Source organism: Phocoena phocoena, chromosome 1, assembly GCF_963924675.1.
Source record: "Phocoena phocoena chromosome 1, mPhoPho1.1, whole genome shotgun sequence".
Lineage (NCBI taxonomy): Eukaryota > Metazoa > Chordata > Mammalia > Artiodactyla > Phocoenidae > Phocoena > Phocoena phocoena.
Window position 1 is genome coordinate 101,662,494 of NC_089219.1, and position 22,817 is coordinate 101,685,310.

A 22,817-nucleotide genomic window follows, 5' to 3' on the forward strand; every position below is an offset into this window, starting at 1 on the left:
GCTCAGTAGTTGTGGCATATGGGTTTAGTTGCTCCATGTCATGTGGGATGTTCCCGGACCAGGGCTTGAACCCATGTCACCTGCTTTGGCAGGTGGATTCTTAACCACTGCTCCATCAGGGAAGTTCCGAAGTATTTTTAAATTAAAGTATGTACATTGTTGTTTTTAGACATAATGCTATTGAACACTTAATAAACTAAGAATAGTGTAAACATAACTTTTATGTGCACAGAAAGTTCCTATGCCTTGCTTTATTGTGATATTTGCTTTATTGCAGTATTCTGTAATGAACCCACAATATCTCTGAGATATGCCTGTATTATTCTTTTTCTGTATTGTTGAATTTTTTTGTTAATATTTTGTTGAGGATTTTTGTTTTCATGTTCATGAGAGTTATTGGCCTATAGTTTTCTTGGACTGTCTTTCACTGGTTTTGGAACCAGGCTAATGCTGGCCTCATAAAGTGAGTTGGGAATCATTTCTTTCATTTCCATTTTCTGGAAGAGATTATATAGAATTAGTATTATTTCTTTTTTAAATGTTTGGTAGAATTCTCCAGAGAAATCATGTGGACCTAGAGATTGCTTTTTGGCAAGATTTTTAACTATGAATTTTATTTATTTTTGCTATAGAATTATTCAAGTTACTTGCTTTATCTTGGGTGATTTTGGTAGTTTGTGGTTTTTAAGGAATTAACCCATTTCATTAACTTTGTTGACTGTCTGTGCATGGAGTTGTTTGTAGCACTCCCTGCAATTATTTTTTTAATGTCTTTGGAGTCTGTAGTGTTACCCTTATTTTCATTGCTGATACTGGTGATTTATGTCTTCTCTCTTTTTTCTTTGTCAGTCATTTTATTTTTAACATCTTTGTTGGAGTATGATTGCTTTACAATGGTGTGTTAGTTTCTGCTTTATAACAAAGTGAATCAGTTATACATATACATATGTTCCCATATCTCTTCCCTCTTGCATCTCTCTCCCTCCCACCCTTCCTATCCCACCCCTCTAGGTGGTCACAAACCACCGAGCTGATCTCCCTGTGCTATGTGGCTGCTTCCCACTAGCTACCTATTTTATGTTTGGTAGTGTATATATGTCCATGCCACTCTCTCACTTTGTCACAGCTTACCCTTCCCTCTCCCCATATCCTTAAGTCCATTCTTTAGTAGGTCTGTGTCGTTATTCCCATCTTACCCCAGATTCTTCATGACCTATTTTTTTCTTACATTCCATATATATGTGTTAGCATACAGTATTTGTTTTTCTCTTTTTGTGACTTACTTCACTCTATGACAGACTCTAGGTCCATCCACCTCACTACAAATAACTCAATTTCATTTCTTTTTATGGCTGAGTAATATTCCATTGTATATATGTGCCACATCTTCTTTATCCATTCATCCAGTGACGGACACTTAGGTTGCTTCCATCTCCTGGCTATTGTAAATGGAGCTGCAATGAACATTTTGGTACCTGACTCTTTCTGAATTATGGTTTTCTCAGGGTATATGCCCAGTAGTGGGATTGCTGGGTCATATGGTAATTCTATTTTTAGTTTTTTAAGGAACCTCCATACCGTTCTCCATAGTGGCTGTATCAACTTGCATTCCCACCAACAGTGCAAGAGTGTTCCCTTTTCTCCACACCCTCTCCAGCATTTATTGTTTCTAGATTTTTTGTTGATAGCCATTCTGACCAGTGTGACATGATAGCTCATTGTAGTTTTGATTTGCATTTCTCTAATGATTAATGATGTTGAGCATTCTTTCATATGTTTGTTGGCAATCTGTATATCTTCTTTGGAGAAATGTCTATTTAGGTCTTCTGCCCATTTTTGGATTGGATTTATTGGTTTTTTGTTATTTAGCTGCATGAGCTGCTTGTAAATTTTGGAGATTAATCCTTTGTCAGTTGCTTCATTTGCAAATATTTTCTTCCATTCTGAGGGTTGTCTTGTGGTCTTGTTTTCTTTGTCAGTCTTGATAGAGTTTAATTACTTTATCAATCTTTTCAAATAACCAGCTTTCTATTTCATTGATTTTCTCTGTTGGTTTTTGATTTTCAATCTCACTGATTTCTTCTCTTTATTCCTTCCTTCTGTTTGCTTTGTGTGTATTTGCTCTTTTTCTATGTTTTTAAGGTGGAAACTTAGATTGCTCTTTTGAGACTTTTCTAATGTAAACATTTAATATTATAAATTTCCTCTAATCACCTCTTTAGCTTTAGCCCACAAATTTTGATATGTTGTATTTTCATTTTCATTTATTTTCTGATTTCTCTTGAGATTTATTCTTTGACCCTGGGGTTATTTATAAGTCTGTTATTTAATTTCTGTGTATTTGGAGATTTTGCTGTTATATTTCTGTTATTCATTTCTAGCTTAATTCCATTATGGTCAAATAATATACTTTATTACTTAAATTTGTTATGGTTTGTTTTAGAAATCATGATCTCGTATATCTGAGTGAATGCTCCATGTGCACTTGAAAAGAATATTTCCTCTGCTATTGTTAGGTGGAACGTTCTATAAATGTCAATTAGGTACAGTTGGTTGATGGTATTGTGAAAAATCTTTTGGTTTTGATTGATTTTTGTCCAGTTCTATTGATTACTGAAAGATGGGTATTAAAATCTCTTACTTTGATTTTGTAATTGTCTGTTTCTCTCTAATTCTGTCAATGTTTGCCTTGTGTATTTTGAATTTCGGTTAAAGGTTTTACATTTATATGTAACTATTATATCTTCCAGCTGAATTGACTCTTTGGTCATGATTGAATGCCTGTCTTTATCTCTGATAATACTGTCTCATTTTGAAGTCTGTTTTAACTAATATTATTATGGCCATTAGTTTTCTTATGTTTATTGTTTACATGGCATATCTTTGAGTCTTTATATTTGTAGATATTTGTACATATCTATATAGGTATAGATATATACCTGATTATAATTGGGTCTTCCTATGTACTATTTCTATAGTTATCTTTTTTAAATCACAAATATGATCATGTTATATTGCTATATCAAAACTTTCAATAGCTCTACATTGCTTATAGGTAAAATTCAAACTCTATAACTGCAATTAGTGGATTTTATAGTTTTTAATCTCAGACCTCTTATTGGCAAGGCTTTAATAAAATTATTATAATCTCATGCTTAAGTAAACAAAATAAATATTGAATTCATAATCTTATGCTCTGTTGGATAACAGGAAGAAGTAATAGAAATTAAGCACTCATAACTAAAGAGTTAATGGTTAGATTATAGTTTGTTTTGCTCAGTAGCTAGAGCTATGCTAACCAGTATGGTAGCCACTGGCCAAATGTGTTATATTTAAATTAATTAAAATAAATCAAATTAACAAGTCAGTTTCTAAGCTCCAGTGGCCCACATTTGAAGGACTAATAGCTACCATATTGGACAGGATGGAAAATGTTCCTATTGTTGCAGAAAGTTTTGTTGTATAGGACTTGTCTAGAGCAGAGGTTGACAAAATTTTTATGTGAAAGGCCAATAGTAAGTTTTTAGGCTTTGCGGGCCATGTGGTCTCTGCTGCAGCTATTCAACTTTGCTGTTACAGGGCAAGACAGGCATAGATAATATATAAACAACTAGGTTGGCTATATTATGGTAAAGAATTATTAAAAACAGACAGTGGCTGGGTTTGATCTGTGAGCTGTAGTTTGCTGACCCATGGTTGTCTAGAACATTGAATTAAATTCTTGACACCTCATTTAGAATGGTATGTTGACAAAGTGAGCCCATCCTGAAGGAATGAGGCAATATAAAACCATTCCATAGGAATATATAATAAAAATAATTAGAAATTTTAGAATAGCTAAGAGAAAAGTTCAGGAGTGATGATAGCTCTTCAAATATTTCTCAGCTATCATGTGAAAAGAGGAATTAGACTTTGTGATTAAGGAACACAGAACAATGACCATTGCATGAAAGTTACAGGAAGAGCATTTTAGTAAAATGTAAGTACAAACTGGGTTGATAGAATAGTGAGTTAAGTAATAAGTGCTAATAAATTAAAGTGATTTATGCATAAGGTGAGGTTTGAATTCAGTGACCTGTATGACTTATTTTTTTAAAATAAAAAATTCCAGGGCTCTGCCCATTAAATCCTCTGTTATCATATTTAGTTTGGGAATTTACTTAATGACTTGTTTTCTCTTTTTTAAAAATTTGAGCCAAAGAGAAATTCATAATTCTCTTCACAACTCTGTTTGAGCAGCTTGATTATCTTGAATGTGTGTGTACTTTGATTGTCATGATTTGTTAATGTCCTTAAATAGGCAGAAAACCAAAAGCTTTTAGATGAGAAGAAACAATTTGAGAAGATTGCTGAAGAATTAAAAGGAGCAGAACAAGAACTAACAGGGCTTCTCAAAACCAGAGAGGTTTGTTTAAAAAGGATACATTTTTTTTTTCAAGTGTTTTGTTAGTAGGATACATTGTAGATTATGGTGTGGCTGTTAGATTTGTGCAAGATTGCTTCACAAAATTCCTCTGGAAGATGTGTTCCTGCTACATTTAGTATGCTAACGATTGATTTAAAGCACATTTAGAGAACCTGCATATTATAATGAGGAAGAGAAAGGTCAACATTTTAGATACCAATAGTATACATAATGCCATGGCTTATAACAATTACATTTCTTGATGTCTTGAGTATTTCTTAATTGATACATTTAAATTTTAGCCTTTATTAAGTTCTTAGCTTACAGTAGTGTTTATAGTGCTCATGTTATAATTTTAGAATGTCTTTTATTTTTAAAAAGTATGTTTTCAGTCTATTACAGTATTACATTGTAATTGTCTTTCTAATATAGTAAGAACAGCTTAGTTTTTCAAGTACTGCCTGATTTCATTAACTAATGCATTTCTTCTTAAAAATGTGACATTTTAATTGAAATTAATTACTTGGTAGTATAAAATTGACAATAGTATTTTATAATATGTAAATATAATTTTACTGGTTGAGCTTCAGAATATCAAGATGGAATTTACTTATAGTATTGCATTTGTCATTGCTCATTGTTTTAAAATTATAATGACTATGGCATTAAATCAATTTAAATTTTAAAAATTTGACATATTTTTGCCAAAGGTATAACTTGCTTACATGGAGTGACCATACTTTTTAAGTGAGAAAACTGTAAAAACATTTGCTGTGATAATACATGTTTATTTTCCAGAAAAAAGTACATGATTTGGAAATACAGTTAACTGCCATTGCAACAAGTGAACAGCATTATTCAAAACAGGTTAAAGAGCTGAAAACTGAGCTTGAAAATGAGAAGTATGTTTTCTATCTATAAAGTAGCTTATGTATTCAATTCCTAAGCTTTCTGTAATACTTTCCGAAGTAGGTAATACTAAATTAGTAAATTATGTGTAATACTTCTTTGAATAGGCTTAAAGTTGTGTTTTATTTCTGATTAAAGATCAAAATAATGTGCCAATTTCATTGTTAAAGGAGGTACATATTATTGACATAAGAGTATATATCACAAACTTGAGAACTGCATTAGAAGAGTGATATGCTCTTTTCTTGGAGATTATTTAGCTCCTCATAAAAATAATCATTTGTAGTTGTAACTAGTTATTTTGATTGTTTTACTAAATTACTACATAGGTTTGTATTGATGAACTGACAAAATATAAATTCATTTCTCACATTGTCCAAACATAATATTTAGTTGTTTCACCTACTTAGTAAATTTAATTTCTAGAGAAAGTGGGAGGAAATGATTGTTGTGTTGTTACTCAGGGAGAACTAAACTGAAGTAGGCAACCTAGTGGTGAGCATGATTTTTGCTTTCTGGTTGCTTCTCAACTCTAGATAAAAATGAGAAATAAGTAATTTACTCAGCATCTTGTCACTTCTCTTTCAACTCCCATTCTCAGCTTTCTGGTACCTTTTCAACAGTACTTTTGTAGGGGCTCTGGGTAATATTCATCTATTAACCAAAATTCCTTTTAATGAATGAACTGATTAATATAAATTTGTGTTATCCTTGGTATATTTGCTTTTTCAACTTTTCATTTTTTAATTAAAACTCTTTGATGAGTTTCCAGTATCAATAAGTAGGAGATAAAAGGTGCTTCTGAAATCATTCCATAGAGCCAGCCACACACTCCCCTTCCCTCATTTAAAATTGATCCTGGCTGCAACCAGTAACAGCAGTAATCTCTCTTCCAATGTAGAATATTTGAGACCTTGTAAGAGCAGTTTAAGTGTTGTTCATGTGCACAAAGTTTTATTTATTTTAATGAAAATATTTTAATTAAAAATAGTTAGTCTCATGTACTATTAATCATCAGAAATTTGAAACAGTTTCTAAGAGACAGTCTACTAGAAAGAAAATATTATATGAAAAAAATAAATACTTTTCAAAATTTGTGAAAGATAAACGGGGAAGTGGTATGGAGAATATGCAAGGAAATATGTAACATCTTGAAAAACTTACTATAGAAAAATTTCAAATATATACAACGTTAAGAGGGAATATTGTAATGACCCAGCATATACCTATCACCCAGCTTCAAAAATTTTTAACTGATGGCCAATCTTATTTCATTTGTAGCCCCAGCCCTTCCTTTCTTTCTCCTAAGATTATTTTGGATAAAATTCCACATCATATAATTTTATATGTAAATATTTTGGTATGACATGTTTTTTAAAAAACAGGCTTAAGAATACTGAACTAACTGCAAGCTGCAAAAGGCTTTCACTGGAAAACAAAGACCTAGCAAAAGAAACAAGGGATATGGCCCTAGAATTAAAGAAACAGCAAGAAGATATTAATGTGAGTTGAAAAAGAAAGTCCCAGTGACTTAGTTTTCTTACTGTAAAGTTAAGGGTTTAGAACAGATTACCTCTAAAGTTTCTTCCAGCTTTAAAAGTCTGATTATTTTAGATTATCTGATTATCTTTTTCTTCGAAATACTTTGTTTTAGAAGAAAAATATGCATATTGAGGTAGTAATAATATGCATACAATGATGAATAAAATATCATTCCTCTTTAGTTTATGACTCAATAAAAAAATAAATGCTCAAATAGCTTAAAATAGTATATCATATGTATTGTTTGGGGGACAAAGTGTTATCACAGTTCACAGGATCACTTCTGCCTTGGGGAAAGAGAAAGAGAAGGCTTCAGAGAGAATACAGCATTGATTTTTGCCTTAAAAACATGAATAATTATCAGTTCAGTTGGTAGCAATGAGTGGAAAAGCATTCCTTGAAGCCATAACAATACGAACAAAGGACACAAGTCTCAAAGGATCACTGGGAAACAGCAAGTAAGACTAGTTTTTTAGCTACTAATATAGAGATTATTAGGGGAATAGAGTAAGACTGGAAAACTAGTGTGGAACTGTATAAGTTAAATAACCCATTCTCTTGCTTTATATATAACTAAATGAATTTTAAGACAGATAAAGGTCTTGAGTATTAATTTCAATTTTAGTTTTGTTGAAACAAAATAATTAATATAAACCGCACTGATTATTTCTTTAGAACAGCAAAAAGCAAGAAGAAAGGATGTTGAAACAAATAGAAAATCTGGAAGAGACAGAAACACAATTGAGGCAAGACTAATGCATTGGCCTTTTTTGACTGGCCCAAAATAGTATTTCTTTTCTATTAACTTGTTGTAGTTAATTTACATTAATCTTATGTTGAATATAGTATAAAATAAAAAATTAGACTTAAATCATTGCTTTGGAATCCTGCTTAAAAGTAAAATTGTAATAATGTCTATTTTATACTTAGCTTGAAATAGTGATATTAGATGTAGAAATTAATTTTAAAGTATCATAAACTTTCTAATATTTAATATTTATTTAAGAAAGTATACTAGTCATATGCCAGAAAATTTAGAAGAGGTATTTAAAAAATTTAATATTACTTTAAGCATTATCTATGTTTCTAGTTGTTTTCACAATCATCTATATTAATGCTTGTATGCCAGTCAGTCAAGTGGATAGATATAACAATATTTTAATTTGGATATTTACATTTTCCAGTTTTTCACTATCGTAAAGAATACTGTAGTAAACATTTTGGGACATAGAGATTTTTTTCTTATAGGATAAATTTCCAGTGTGAATTTATTGAGTCATAGGAATAATTATTTCAATTACTTTTTATAGACCAATGGTTTCTAATAGGTTTTATCAGTTGTAAACTATGCAATACAACCAATATTTTATGAAAATGCTGGTTCCAAATGTTTTAATTACTTTTGGGTATTATCATTAATTTATTTGATAATATAACAGGTAGAAACAACTCATAGTTCTTATGATTTATAATTTTCATGTTTTGGGTAAGCTTTGGAATTTTTCGTGTGTGTTTGCTAGAGTTTCTTCTCTGTAAATTGCTTATGCCTGTTGCCCACTAATATTTTGATATCTTGATTATTTTCTTACTCATTTAAGCTTTAAAAAACATATTAATCCTTTATATTATTTTATTTAAAGCACATATTTCCCCTAACCTGTTGTTTTCCTTTCACTTTGGGTAATTTTTTTGTTATACAGAAGTTTTTTTAAAAAAATTTGTATTAAATCGAATTCTTTCCTTTTGAAATTTTTTCCCATTGCTTTTTTACTTACAAATCTTTTTCCTGCCTGCAATCAAATATTAATATTTTCTTTAGTTACTTTAAAAATTGATATATTTAAAAATCAATATATTGATATTTGGTTTATCTTTCTCTTTTTCAAATACTGAAAAACATTTCAAGGTATCAATTTACTTTCTAACACTACTGTAGATCTGTGACCTGCTTTTTGATATGCAGTGTTTTCATGTTTATTATTTTCTAAATAATCTGTTTTTGTATTTTAAGTTTCCTTTTAATCTATTAGTAATTTAGATGATTTCCAAATATTTGGGGGCTCTTGTTTTTACTCACATTCTGATGTACTAAGTTTTGACTTGTTTGATTAAAGAATGTGGTCATTAAAACTTAACAATTGTAAATTATTTGATATTTCCTTAGACCTAATATATCTCCCTCATAGGACTGTCTGGGGATTACATGAGGAAATGTGAATAAAGTGCTGAGCACAGTGCCTGGCACTTAACTGTTACTATTTTCCATATTTGGAAAGTCATCTTTTACTATGCTTCTAAAGATTACTTTTGTCCTTTATGCTTACTTTTCTTCTTCAGAAGTAACTGTTATTTATAGACTAAATCTGTGATTAAGCCACTACATTTTGGGGATAAAAAGTGAAGATTTTTTTAGGGAAAGGCTGCTTTTAATTTAAGTTGTTTGGATAATATCTTTTTGTCCTACTCTATGGACTTACAGAACGGTAAATAAAAATATATTTAGGAAAAGTAAGAATATTCCAATTAAAAATTTTAAACTCAGTTGAAGAGTAAACATCCTAGATTCAGTTCTTACAAGGCCAAGTTATTCCACGTGATTGAATACTATTCCATGCATTTACATTAGACCCAGTAACATATCAGTTGTAGTAACAAGAGAGTCTACAATTAGAAATAGCTTTAGGGCTTCCCTGGTGGCACAGTGGTTGAGAGTCTGCCTGCCGATGCAGGGGACACAGGTTCGTGCCCCGGTCTGGGAAGATCCCACATGCTGCGGAGCGGCTGGGCCCGTGAGCCATGGCCGCTGAGCCTGTGCTTCGCAACGGGAGAGGCCACAACAGTGAGAGGCCCGTGTACCACCAAAAAAAAAAAAAAAAGAAAGAAATAGCTTTAAGTATCCTTCTGAGACAAAACACCCTTGTTTTCATATGCAACAGACAGATTTTAATTTGAAAAAAGTTTGAAAGGATAATACATGCATGTGGTGTAAAAATCAAAAGGACATGGGGAAAGAAACCTGTTTTGCTTGCCTTTTGTCTTCCTGATATCCAGTTTCCCTCTCCAGAGGTATCATGGTTTCTTGTGTATGTTTCCAGAGATACTCTGTACATATATAAGGATACAGGTATACGCAAATATCTCAGTCATGTAGTTCTTCTTTAAAATCACTGGTATGTATGTCCCTAATTTATCTGTACGACATTACGACTATGTCTTAGAATGATGACTAATTTATGACTAAGAAAACAGTAAAGTGAAATCTTGACTTAAATAAGAAATAAGCTTTCCTATCTAGGAGTTTCTTTTTTTATGGAAAAAATGGCTATAAAGATCTAAGTAACTTCAAAATAAATGTATAAATTAATTTAAATGTAGGAGTAGAATTGTGCTTATTGACATTAATGCATGAAAAATTATCAAACAAAATGAAAATATAAACCAACAAAAAATTAAATAGTCGACCGTTTTAGGAATTCCAGAAAGAGAATAAAATGAAAATATAGATTTTATTACAGTATCACTCTTCTATTTCTTTAAGGAATGAACTAGAATCTGTGAAAGAAGAACTAAAACAGAAAGGAGATGAAGTTAAATATAAATTGGACAAGAGTGAAGAAAAGGTATGTTGTATTTAATAAAAGGTTCTATCACAAAATTTTAAATCATAAAAGCAATACCACGTGTCAAGAAAAAGTATACTATTGTATAAATAATTAGTGGGCCAAGGACTGTTGTAGGCTATTGACCTTAAAAATTGGGGCCACGTTGGGTTATTTTGCTTATGTGGTTTATATCTAGAAGAAATAGTGGCATGATTCTAAATTTCTTTAAATAGTGAGCATTTATAAATGTTGATTTATATTTTAGGCTAAATAAAAGGCTCATACTTTAGTAATATGAAATATACTGATAAATTGATTAATAAATTTGTGTTGTGCATTGGTGGAAATGATTTCAAAGAGTTGAGATAGGAAGAAGGCTTTTAGGGAAGATTATTCACAAAAGTGGAATAGTATAAAGTATGTGACATGATTATAGTATATAACATACATAGAGGGAGAAAAGGGTGCCAAAATAGATTGTGCTGATCAACCTAGATTGTGAAAGCCTTGACTGTGTTTTTTCATTCATTCCACAAATATTACTGACTACCTATGATGTGCCAGGCACTGTTCTGGTTGCTAAGTTTGTTTTTAATTTGTTTTGGTGGACAATAGTATCCAATTTAGTTTTTTCATTAGGCAAGTAACATTTTTAATTTTTGAGAATGGAATAGGGAGAGGTGAAAGGCACTGGAATAAGTTGGAAGGCTATAAAAAATAGTCTTGAAAGCTCTGGAAAAAATCTTAGAGAGGACTCTGGCCTAGTTTAGCTCACTTATACCTGAGCCATTCATTGCAATTAGGGGATAGAGTAATCTGTCTAAGCCTGAGCTGCATTGCTATCCTTGGAGACATATCAGTCCCCATCAAGCTTTATGAACTAAGCAGGATTACTGTGAAATTTATACTGAAAGAGTCTTTCCAGGAAAGGATGCTGGCCAGACCAAAACATAGGTCTTCTATGTAATTGCTGTTGGAGCCCATGGAAAGGGCATCTATCTAAACTTGAGTCAGGACAAGCTTCCTGGAAGAAGCAACATTCATTTTGAAACCTCTGATTAATAGGAATTAGTGGAAGGCAGAGGTGTGGGCACAAGTATATCAGGGAAAAGAAGAGTATTCCAAGTTACACACACACACACACACACACACACACACACACACACACATTGTATATGAAGTATGAGAGAGCCCATCATATTTAAGCAACTAGACAAAGTTTATCTTGGCTGAAAGGTGGAGTTTAAGATAGTGGTGAGAGTGGAGAGAGGAGGGAAAGATGAGAGGCGAGGAGATGCGAGTGGAGAGATGAAGGGGAAAAATGAGAGTGGGGGAAAATGAGGGTAGATCATTTAAGGCCACATAGCTATATTTAGGAGTTTGAGGTTATTGAAGAGTTTTCACCTGAGAAGTGTCATAATTTTATTTATACGTTGGAGAGTTCTAAGACTATTGGAATAGTCTAAGGATGAGATGAACTATATTTTTAAGGGCTTGCAATGAACCAGGAACATTCTAGATTGTGTATGTTATCTTAAACTGGAAGTCATTTTTGTTCTCATTTTATGAATTAGGAAGTCAGGCCTTCAAAGGGTAAAAACTTGAAAAGCTACATGACTAAGAAGTGGTAGAGCTGCCTCTCTAACATTCTTTAGACTATATCACATATTTTTCTCAAAAAGCTATTTTTTCTTTGAGTTTCATATTTATTTGTTAAATTCAACCCAAAAAAATGAATTTAATCTCCTAAAGACTTGGTATGTAATTCACTACTTTAAAATTTGTATCAGAGGCTGCTTCAAAACACTAATTTTGTTGGTGTAGGGAAAAACATGAATTTCATGTTTAATGTAAAATAAAAATCTTCCACTAAGAACTTAAATTTATTTTACCAAAGTAGAAAATATTAATGATGAGTTAAGGAAAAAAAAACAAAAACAAATGAAATGCAAGACAAATTGATAGCATGTTTCAGCTTTCCATGGTTGGATTTCAATTTACCTGTTGAAACAGTTTTCTGGCAAGAATTTAAAATACAAATATTTCTTGGATATTTTGGCTGACATTGAAATTCATTACACTCTTCTTTATCCCAATCCACTACGTTAGTTCAGACATTTATTATTTCATACGTAGTTTATCTGAGCCTTTGTTTCCTCATCTCTAAAGTGGGGATAGTAATACCTACTTTTCTATATCATTGGATTGTTACAAAGTTCAGTTTAACAAATGTTTGTGAAAGACATATTTAACAAATTATAAACATTTATATATAGTTAAAAAAATTCAGTATAAACTGGGAAAGCTAATAAAATATTGTAAAGTGATATTAATGCTAAGATAAGAATAATGAACATTGACATATAGACACAAAAAGAATTTCTTTTTTAAAAAAGGTTACTGAACTAAACTGGGAGAGCTGATAAATGTTTTTGTAGAAATATAAGACTAAGCTTTATAATTCCACGTCTAAAAGATACTCAGAAAATAGAAATTCTGTTAACATTTTTTAAAAATCTGATGTCAAATAATGTTTTTTAGGCTCGAAGCATTGAATGTGAAGTCGTAAAAAAAGATAAACAAATGAAGATATTAGAAAACAAGGTATTATCAAATGTGAAAAATATTTAGGAATAGAGACTTTGTAACAAAATATGTATGGCTAGATTCTTTAGGGCCAACCTTTACATTGTCCTGTAAAAAGAAATCTCAATTCCACTTTGAAGGCTTTCAGGAATAGTATAGGATTTTTTTTAAACATTTTTATTGGAGTATAATTGCTTTACAATGGTGTGTTAGTTTCTGCTTTATAACAAAGTGAATCAGCTATACATATACATATATCCCCATATCTCCTCCCTCTTGTGTCTCCCTCCCACCCTCCCTATCCCACCTCTCTAGGTGGTCACAAAGCACTGAGCTGATTGCCCTGTGCTATGCGGCTGCTTCCTACTAGCTATCTATTTTACATTTGGTAGTATATATAAGTCCATGCCACTCTCTCACTTTGTCCCAGCTTACCCTTCCCCCTTCCTGAGGAATAGTATAGGATTTTTACTACAGGTTTCTTTGAAGAGGCTCTGGGATAAGGAGTTTTTGCATACTGCTTCAAAGACCAAAGAAAGCTTCGTTAAACTGATCTTTAGCTATCTCTTCACTTTCCCCAAATTTCATTCTCTTAGCAGCTGCATTTGTTGTGGATATCTTTAGAGTGGCAAGATGCTTTTAAAAATCATTCTTAGATATCTCTCCAATTCTTATAATCAAGGGAGCTGCAGAAAAATTTCTGCTTTCTTTATGTGAAATGTTTTTACTGCCTGGCTGGCAATACCAATTCACTTTTCCCTTCTCTGCCCTTCACCACACACTTGTCTTAAACTTGACTTTCTGTATAGTGAGTCAGTGAGTAGTCTTTTGGAAAGCATAGTTCACTTTCTGAAGTTCCGACCTCTAATAATTAACACTATTTTCTTCTACCTAGAATTCTGGTGAATAAAATTCTTTGATTTTTTGTACATGAATTATTTGACTTAAAAATAACTGTAATACTTTAAAATCTTTTCAAGAATTTCTGGGTATTCCACCAAATATATTAATTAGTCCTAAATTTGGATATTATTTAAATTTAAAAGGATTGAAAACTTAAGTTACTTTAATTTTCATTAGTTTATTCAGAAATAAGGGACAGTGAGGTGGGCCAGTCAAAATGACAAAGTTGATAGATCTGATGTCATTATCCTTTTAGTAAAATATACATATTTTTTGAACTGTCATAATTACAGTTATAAAGATGGTTTTTATAATATGTAGTAATGTCAGTTATAAAGATAGTTTTTTAGGAAAAACTGAGTAGCAGGAAAATATGATCATCAATATTAACTCTCAAGGGAATAAGTTTTGATGGTCTGAAGAACAGAGAAATGCATAAAACATGTGTTTTTTTGGGCAAAGTTAATAATCTGGTGATACTTCAAACTGATATTTTAAAAATGTGTTCAGCATTCATGTGGTAAGGCCAAGAAGTAACCTATTTTCCTGTCTATTGAGTTTTAAATTTTACTTATATTTTTCATTACTGAAGTTTTAATTAGTTCTTTTAAAAATCTGCTCAATTGTTGTTTATTGTCTCTCATTTCTTTTTCATAGTTTCAAGTCTTTAATTTTAAAAAATATTTAATATATTTTAATATGATATTCTTTGTCTGATAATATCAATATCTGAAGTCTTCTTCAGGTCTGATTTTGCTCTTTATTCTTTCTGCTGACTTTTTATTCTTTGAGCCTTATTTATGTTTTCTGATTCCTTGGTTTTTTACCTGTGGTAATTCTTTGTGGCTTGTGTTGAGATTGGTATCCTCCCAGAAAGATTTTCTTGGGGACACTACTAACGAGGAGCCCATTTTAAAGTAAATTCTCCATTTGAAGTTTTTGAGATTATAAATGAGATAGTATGAATCCAGCTATAAATGACTGCCCCGCTCCCCTCCCCAATCCAATATAAGGCCACCTCATGGCTACAAATTTTCAGGACAGTTTTCATACCATTCACTCAGTGCCAGGGTCAAGACAGACAAGTTTCCTTACTGTACCCTTCTGTGTGGCAAATTTATTTCTTGTTTACACTTTCACTGAGTAGGTAGTCCTTTGAGTTTGTGACTTTATGCAGGGTTCTCTCATTGGATTCTCTACCTTTAGTGAGCTCTGAGTTTTATCTCCCATCTCTTTGACCCTAGGTATGTTCAGCAGATACCCGTAGGCCAAGTGCTGCCTTTGATGCTAGCCTCAAACCTACTATTACGACACTTTAAAGTTGTAATTTCAAGTAGGCAGATTTCTTATTTTTTAGACATTTACTTTTAAATTATTTTTATCAGGAAAGTTGTTCAGAGTATCTAGGTGATTTTTCTGTCAAAAATGGAAGTCTTTGATTTTTTTAATAAATAAAAATTGTATACACAAATAGTTTCACCTAATATGTTTATACCTGCCAATTGGCATGATAATCAGTAAAATGTTTCTCACTTTTCTATGGCTTTTCTTCTTCAGTTTTCTTTTGAGTTTTCTGAAATAGACCATTGAGAGGGATGGTGCACAGTAAAATTTAGATAAAATAAATCACTTGTAAACCCCAGTATCATACCTTATTCAGTTTCAGAATAGTTGCTGACTATGACTACATATGAGTATTTCAAGAAAGATATTTAACACAGCATTTTGTGCTAATCGTGGATATTAAAATTTTTTTCCCGTTGGACTTTCTTTCTACTTTGATGGAAATTAGAACAGCTTATATATCTGTAATGCTTTAGGACCCTTTAGAAATCTGTGCTGCATTTATGGTGCTCCATATATTTTTGGGCTAGTACCTCTTAATCCAATTCTACATGTGTAGCCAGGTGAAATAGTCCCTCAAAGTGAGGTATTAAAAAAATGATTTAGATGGTATTTCTGTAAGAGGAATTAGAATGTATTTAGGAGGAGATAGAGTATTATAGAGGAGATAGAGTATTATATTATTCCCCTTCCCCAAATATAATAAGTAAAAGAGATCTCATAAATGATAAATGGGGAATAATGAATAAGAAAGAAGACAAATTATAGTTAATCCTCTGGCTGGCTTTCCAAAATCCAATTAATTATATAATTCAGCCCTCTGTATGGGATTCAGTAAAAGGTACTTTTCCCTTAAAGTAATTGAATTCATGTGTTCTTTAAGTAGATTAAGACATTTTAAGAATTTCAAATTTGTACTGAGATAATCTATTAAAATTTGTACTTGTTCACATATTTTTGATATTAATGGAATTGTTTAACGACATGATTTTTGAAGTGATCTCTATGCTAATATTTTTGTTAGTTTGAAATTATTTTGACTGGAATATTGAATAAAATATTTTAAATTTCTCTTGATTTTTTAGTGTAACAATTTAAGGAAACAAGTTGAAAATAAAAGCAAGGTTATTGAAGAACTCCAGCAGGAGGTATGTACTGATTCTCAAAATAAAACTATTTAAAAAAAAAACAACCTATGTTTTTACTACAGTTTTAGAGAATAATGCTTTCCTTTCCTTTAGTAATTTTAGTCTAAGTCAGTAACAGTGCAAGTTTGAATCACTTTGATATTAAACATAATCCTTTATTTTTATCTTTTAACAGAATAAGGCCTTAAAAAAAAAAAGTACAGCAGAAAGCAAGCAACTGAATGTTTATGAGATAAAGGTATTTGGAATCCTTATTTTTGTTTTAAAAATGCTAACACATAGATGAGAATTTAGGAATTTTAAGCCCTTTATTTATATTGTAGCAATTATTTTCAATCATTATCTTTTGAGATTGAGGGGATCAATCCTTTTAGTTGTAGTAGAGTGCACATCTTTGCTTTATCTATGTTAAAATCATCTAAGCAGCTTAGAATATATGTACGTGTGTGTATATATATGTCTTCATATTCCTTACCCATACATTGAAAATTGAATTTGAGTAGGTTTGGGGTGGAGGCTTGGAATTGTTAGTCTGGATAAAAAAGTCAAGGCCACACTATATGCTCCCTGCAAGAGACACACTTTATTAAATATAAAGATAAAAGGAAGTTGAAGTAAAAATATGGAAAAAGATATGTCATATGCTATACAAACAGTAAGCATAAAAAAGCTGGAATAACAAGTTTTATAACACATATAATAGATTGAAATATAAGGAGTATTATCAGAGATCCTAAGGGGCATTTGATAATGATAAAGGTATCAGTTCATCAGGAAGATATAACAGTCATGAATGTATTTGTTCTTAATAGCAGAGCTTCAACATACGTGAAGTAAAAACGTAAAAAACTAAAATGAGAAATAGATAATTTTATTATTATATTTGGGGGTTGTAATAGCCCTCTTTCAGCAATTGATGCAACTAGAAGAAAATAGGTAAGAATATACAAAATTTGAACATTATTAACTACCTTGACTTAATTGACATTTGTAGAACATTATAGCTACAACTGTAAATTCTTCTGAAGTGCACATAGGTTGTTTACCAAGATAGACCATATGCTGGGCCATACATTTAAAAATTTTAAAGTCTTATAGAGTATATTCTCTCACTACAACAGAATTAAATTACAAATAAGTAACCATAGGATATCTGGAAAAGCCTAAATATTTGGAAATTAAGCATTATACTAGTAAGTAACTCATGGGCCAAAGAAGAAATCACAAGGAAAATTAGAAATTATTTTAAACGGAATGATCATAGAAATACAATATGCAAAAATTTGTGGGATGCAACTAAAGCAGTTCTTGTAGGGAAATTTATAAATAATGTTTATTTTAGAAAAGGAGAAATGACCTAGGTTTTCACCCAGATACTGAAAAGAGGTGAGCAAATGAAACCCATGGAAAGTAGACCAAAGGAAATAATACAAATGAAAAGAGAGATCAAAGAAATAAGAGAGACAAAGACAAAAATTAATGAAATCAAAAGTTGATTCTTTGAAAATATTAATAAAATTGATAAGCCCCTAGCAGGGTTGATTACAAAAGGAGAGAGAGTAAAATTCACTGAAGGCAGGAATAAAATAGAACACTACCATATAGATACTGTAAATATTAAAAGGATAACAAAGGAATGTCATGGACAACATTATATCAATAAATTTGAAACTTAGATGAAATGGGCAAATTTATTTTTTAAAAATTTAATTAAATTTAACTTTTTTATACAGCAGGTTCTTATTAGTTATCAATTTTATACATATTAGTGTATATATGTATCTCCCAATTCTTCCCACCACCACCACCACCACCCCCACCCCCGCTTTTCCACCTTGCTGTCCATATGTTTGTTCTCTACATCTGTGTCTCTGTTTCAGCCTTGCAAACCAGTTCATCTGTACCATTTTTTCTAGATTCCACATATATACGTTAATATACAATATTTGTTTTTCTCTTTCTGACTTACTTCACTCTGTATGACAGTCTGTAGGTCCATCCATGTCTTTGCAAATGACCCAATTTCATTCCTTTTTATGGCCGAGTAATATTCCATTGTATATATGGGCAAATTTCTTGGAAAATCTAACTTCCTAAAAACTGACACAAGATGAAACAGTACATCTGAAGAGCCATATATCAGGGAAATTGAATTTGTCATCAAAAATCTCCTAGAGAAGAGATATACCATGTTCTTGGATTGGAAGGATCAATATTGTGAAAATGACTATGCTACCCAAAGCAATCTACAGATTCAGTGCAATCCCTATCAAACTACCAATGGCATTTTTCACAGAACTAGAAGAAAAAAATCTTAAAATTTGTATGGAGACACAAAAGACCCTGAATAACCAAAGCAATCTTGAGAAAGAAAAATGGAGTTGGAAGAATCAGACGCCCTGACTTCTGACTATACTACCAAGCTATAGTAATCAAGGCAATGTAGTACTGAAACAAAAACAGAAATATAGATCAATGGAACAGGATAGAAAGCCCAGAGATAAACCCACACACCTATGTCAACTAATCTATGACAAAGGAGTCAAGGATATACAATGGGGAAAAGACAGTCTCTTCAGTAAGTGGTGCTGGGAAAACTGGACAGCTACATGTAAAAGAATGAAATGAGAACACTCCCTGACACCATACACAAAAGTAAACTCAAAATGGATTAAAGACCTAAATGTAAGACCGGACACTATAAAACGCTTAGAGGAAAACAGGCAGAACACTCTATGACATAAATCACATCAAGATCCTTTTTGACCCACCTCCTAGAGTAATGGAAATAAAAACAAAAATAAACAAATGGGACCTAATGAAACTTAAAAGCTTTTGCACAGCAAAGGAAACTATAAGCAAAACAAAAAGACAACCCTCAGAATGGGAGAAAATATTTGCAAACGAATCAACAGACAAAGGATTAATCTCCAAAATATATAAACAGTTCATGCAGCTCAATATCAAAAAAACAAACAACCCAATCAAAAAATGGGCAGAAGATCTAAACAGACATTTCTCCAAAGAAGACATACAGATGGCCCAAAGCACATGAAAAGATGCTCAACATCACTAATTATTAGAGAAATGCAAATCAAACCTACCATGAGGTATCACCTCACACCAGTCAGAATGGCCATCATCAAAAAAATCTACAAACAAATGCTGGAGAGGGTGTGAAGAAAAGGGAACCCTCTTACATTGTTGGTTGGAATGTAAATTGATATAGCCACTATGGAGAACAGTATGGAAGTTCCTAGGAAAACTAAAAATAGAATTACCATGTGATCCAGCAATCCCACTACTGGGCATATACCCAGAGAAAACCATAATTCAGAAAGACACATGCACCCCAGTGTTCATTGCAGCACTATTTACAATAACCAGATCATGGAAGCAACCTAAGTGCCCATTGACAGACGAATGGATAAAGAAGATGTGGTACATATATGCAATGGAATATTACTTATCCATAAAAAGGAATGAAATTGGGTCATTTGTAGAGATGTGGTTGGACCTAAAGACTGTCATACAGAGTGAAGCAAGTCAGAGAAAAACAAATATCATCTATTAACACATATTTGTGGAATCCAGAAAAATGGAACAGATGAACTGGTTTGCAGGGCAGAAATAGAGACACAGATGTAGAGAACAAACGTATGGACACCAAGGGGGGAAGTGTGTGTGTGGGGTGTGGTTGGATGAATTGAGAGATTGGGATTGACATATATACACCAATATTTATAAAATAGATAACTAATAAGAACCTGCTGTATAAAAACAAATTAAATAAAATTCAAAAAAAAATCTCCTTGAGAAAATCCTGATCTGGAAATTCTCAGGTGAATTCTAACACACAATTCAGGAAGAAGTAATGCCAGTGTTCTACAAATTCTTTCAAAAAATAGAAGAGGGGAAACAATTCCCAACTAGTTTTTTGATACAAAATCCTGATAAAGATATTATAAGAAAAAAAATTACAGACCAGTATCCTTTATAGAGACATAAAACCCTTAAAAAAATACCAGTAAATATAATCTAGCAAAACCATATTACATTGAAGAAGTGGGGGTTTTCGAAACTTAAGTTAGGTTTAAAATTTGAAACTATCAGTGTAATTTACTGTATCAAGTGATTAAATAGAAAAATATAATCAGCTCAATGATTGCAGAGAAACATTTGACAAAATTCAGCACTCATTCTTGATAAAAATTTTCAACAAAACTTGGTATAAAAGGAGACTTTATCAGTCTAATACAGAATACCTACAAAATACCTAGAGCTAGCATCATACTTAATGATGAAAGACTGAATACTTTCTCTTTAGTATCAGGAACAGTGTCTGCTCTTACTACCCCATTCAACATTGTATTGGAGGTTCTAGCTAGTACATTAAGGCAAGAAAAAGGAATAAAGTTATATAGATTGTAAAACAATATGTAAAACTGTTTCTTCTTAAGCGATGTGATGGTCTACACTGAAAATTCTAAGGTTTCTACAAAGTCACTAGTGTACTAGTACGTGAACTAGCAATATTCATAAAAATATGATAAATTAGACTTCATCAAAATCTGAAAGATCTGCATATCAAAAGGTATCATTAAGAAGATAGGCGGGCTTCCCTGGTGGCACAGTGGTTGAGAGTCTGCCTGCCGATACAGGGGACACAGGTTCGTGCCCCAGTCTGGGAAGATCCCACATGCCACAAAGCGGCTAGGCCCGTGAGCCATGGCCGCTGAGCCTGCGCGTCCGGAGAGGCCACAACAGTCAGAGGCCCGCGTACGGAAAAAAAAAAAAAAAAAAAAAAAAAAAGGCAAAGTACAAAGAAGACGAAAATACTGACAAAAATATTTGTTTGACAAATAACATATATGCAGAATATATAAAGAACTCTTAAAACTCAACACTAAAAGACAAATATTCCAATTCAAAATTGGCAAAAGACAACTACAAACAACCTGGATTGGAAATGGGCAAAGGACGTGAATAAATATTTCTCCACAGAAGATGTATAAATGGTATATAGGTACATGAAAATATCTTCAACATCACTAATCATTAGGAAAATGCAAATCAAAACCACAATGAGATATCACCTCACATCCATTAGGATGGGTACTATTAAAAAAAAAAAGAACATAAGAAATATTTGTGAAATTGTAGAGAAATTGGAATCCTTGTACACTGTTGGTGGGATGTCAAATGGTACCATTGCTATGGAAAGCAGTCTGGTGGTTACTCAAAAATTAAAAATTGAATTAACATATGATCTGGTAATTCCACCTCTGTGTATATACCTAAAGAATTGAAAGTAGGGTCTGAAAGAAATATGTGTACACCCGTGTTTTTAGCAGCATTATTCACAATAGCTGAAAGGTAGAAGCAACTCAACATTCATTGACTAATGAGTAGACAAACAATATGTGGTATATACATAGAATGAAATTTTACCCAGCCTTAAGAAAGAAGGAAATTCTGATATATGCTATGGCATGAATAAACCTTGGGGGCATAAGCTAAGTGAAAGAAGCCAGTCACAAAAAGACAAATATTATTCTACTTATGTGGGGTACCTAGAGTTGTCAAATTTATGGGCTAGAGAGTGGTGGTTGCCAGGGACTGTGGGAGGGGGGTAGTGGGGAATTATTTAATGGGTATAGAGTTTCAGTTTTATGAGATAAAGAGTTCTGGGGATTGGTTGCATAACCATGTAAATGAACTGTATGGTTTAGAAAGGTTAAGATGGTAAATGTTATGTTATGGGTATTTTATCATAATAAAAATTAAAAAATGGGCAAAAGACTTGAATAGACACTTCACAAAGGAAATATACTAATGACTGATTAGCTCATGAAGAAATATTTAACACTATTAGTTACAGAAAGAAAAATAAAATCACAATGGGATATCACTACACCCCTAAGCAGGACTAGCCACATAATATGTAGGGCTCAGTGCAAAATAAAAAGGTGGGGCACCTAGTTCAAATATTCTTAAAAAATTCAAAATAGGCTAGAAACTAATCAGAGAGCATTGTATGACTACATAGGTCTCAAACCTATGAAAGTGGGCCCTACCTACAAGAATGGTTGAAATTTTATTGGTTCATCTGTTGATGGACATTTAGGTTGCTTCTATATCTTGACTATTGTAAATAATGCTACAAGGAACATAGGGGTACATATATATTTCAAATTAGTGTTTTTGTTTTCCTCAGAAAAGCACCCAGAAATGGAATTGCATCATAGGGTAGTGTTCTTTTTTAATTTTCTGAGGAATTTCTATACTGTTTTCCACAGTGGCTGTACCAATTTATATTTCTACTGACAGTGCATGAGGGTTCCCTTTTCTCCACATCCTCATCAATGCTTGTTATTT

General features: G+C 32.1%; 1 protein-coding gene across 2 annotated transcripts in view; it reads left to right on the forward strand.

Annotated features, from left to right (window-relative positions):
- SYCP1 (synaptonemal complex protein 1) overlaps positions 1-22,817 on the forward strand; it is a 148,755-nt gene that overhangs the window by 67,780 nt on the left and 58,158 nt on the right. For both annotated transcript variants that reach the window (XM_065879621.1, XM_065879627.1), the window contains exons 16-22: positions 4,301-4,405; positions 5,204-5,307; positions 6,700-6,817; positions 7,532-7,602; positions 10,395-10,476; positions 16,377-16,439; positions 16,615-16,677. In XM_065879621.1, the coding sequence (XP_065735693.1) occupies positions 4,301-4,405; positions 5,204-5,307; positions 6,700-6,817; positions 7,532-7,602; positions 10,395-10,476; positions 16,377-16,439; positions 16,615-16,677 (606 nt within the window). The remainder of the gene's footprint in view (positions 1-4,300; positions 4,406-5,203; positions 5,308-6,699; positions 6,818-7,531; positions 7,603-10,394; positions 10,477-16,376; positions 16,440-16,614; positions 16,678-22,817) is intronic.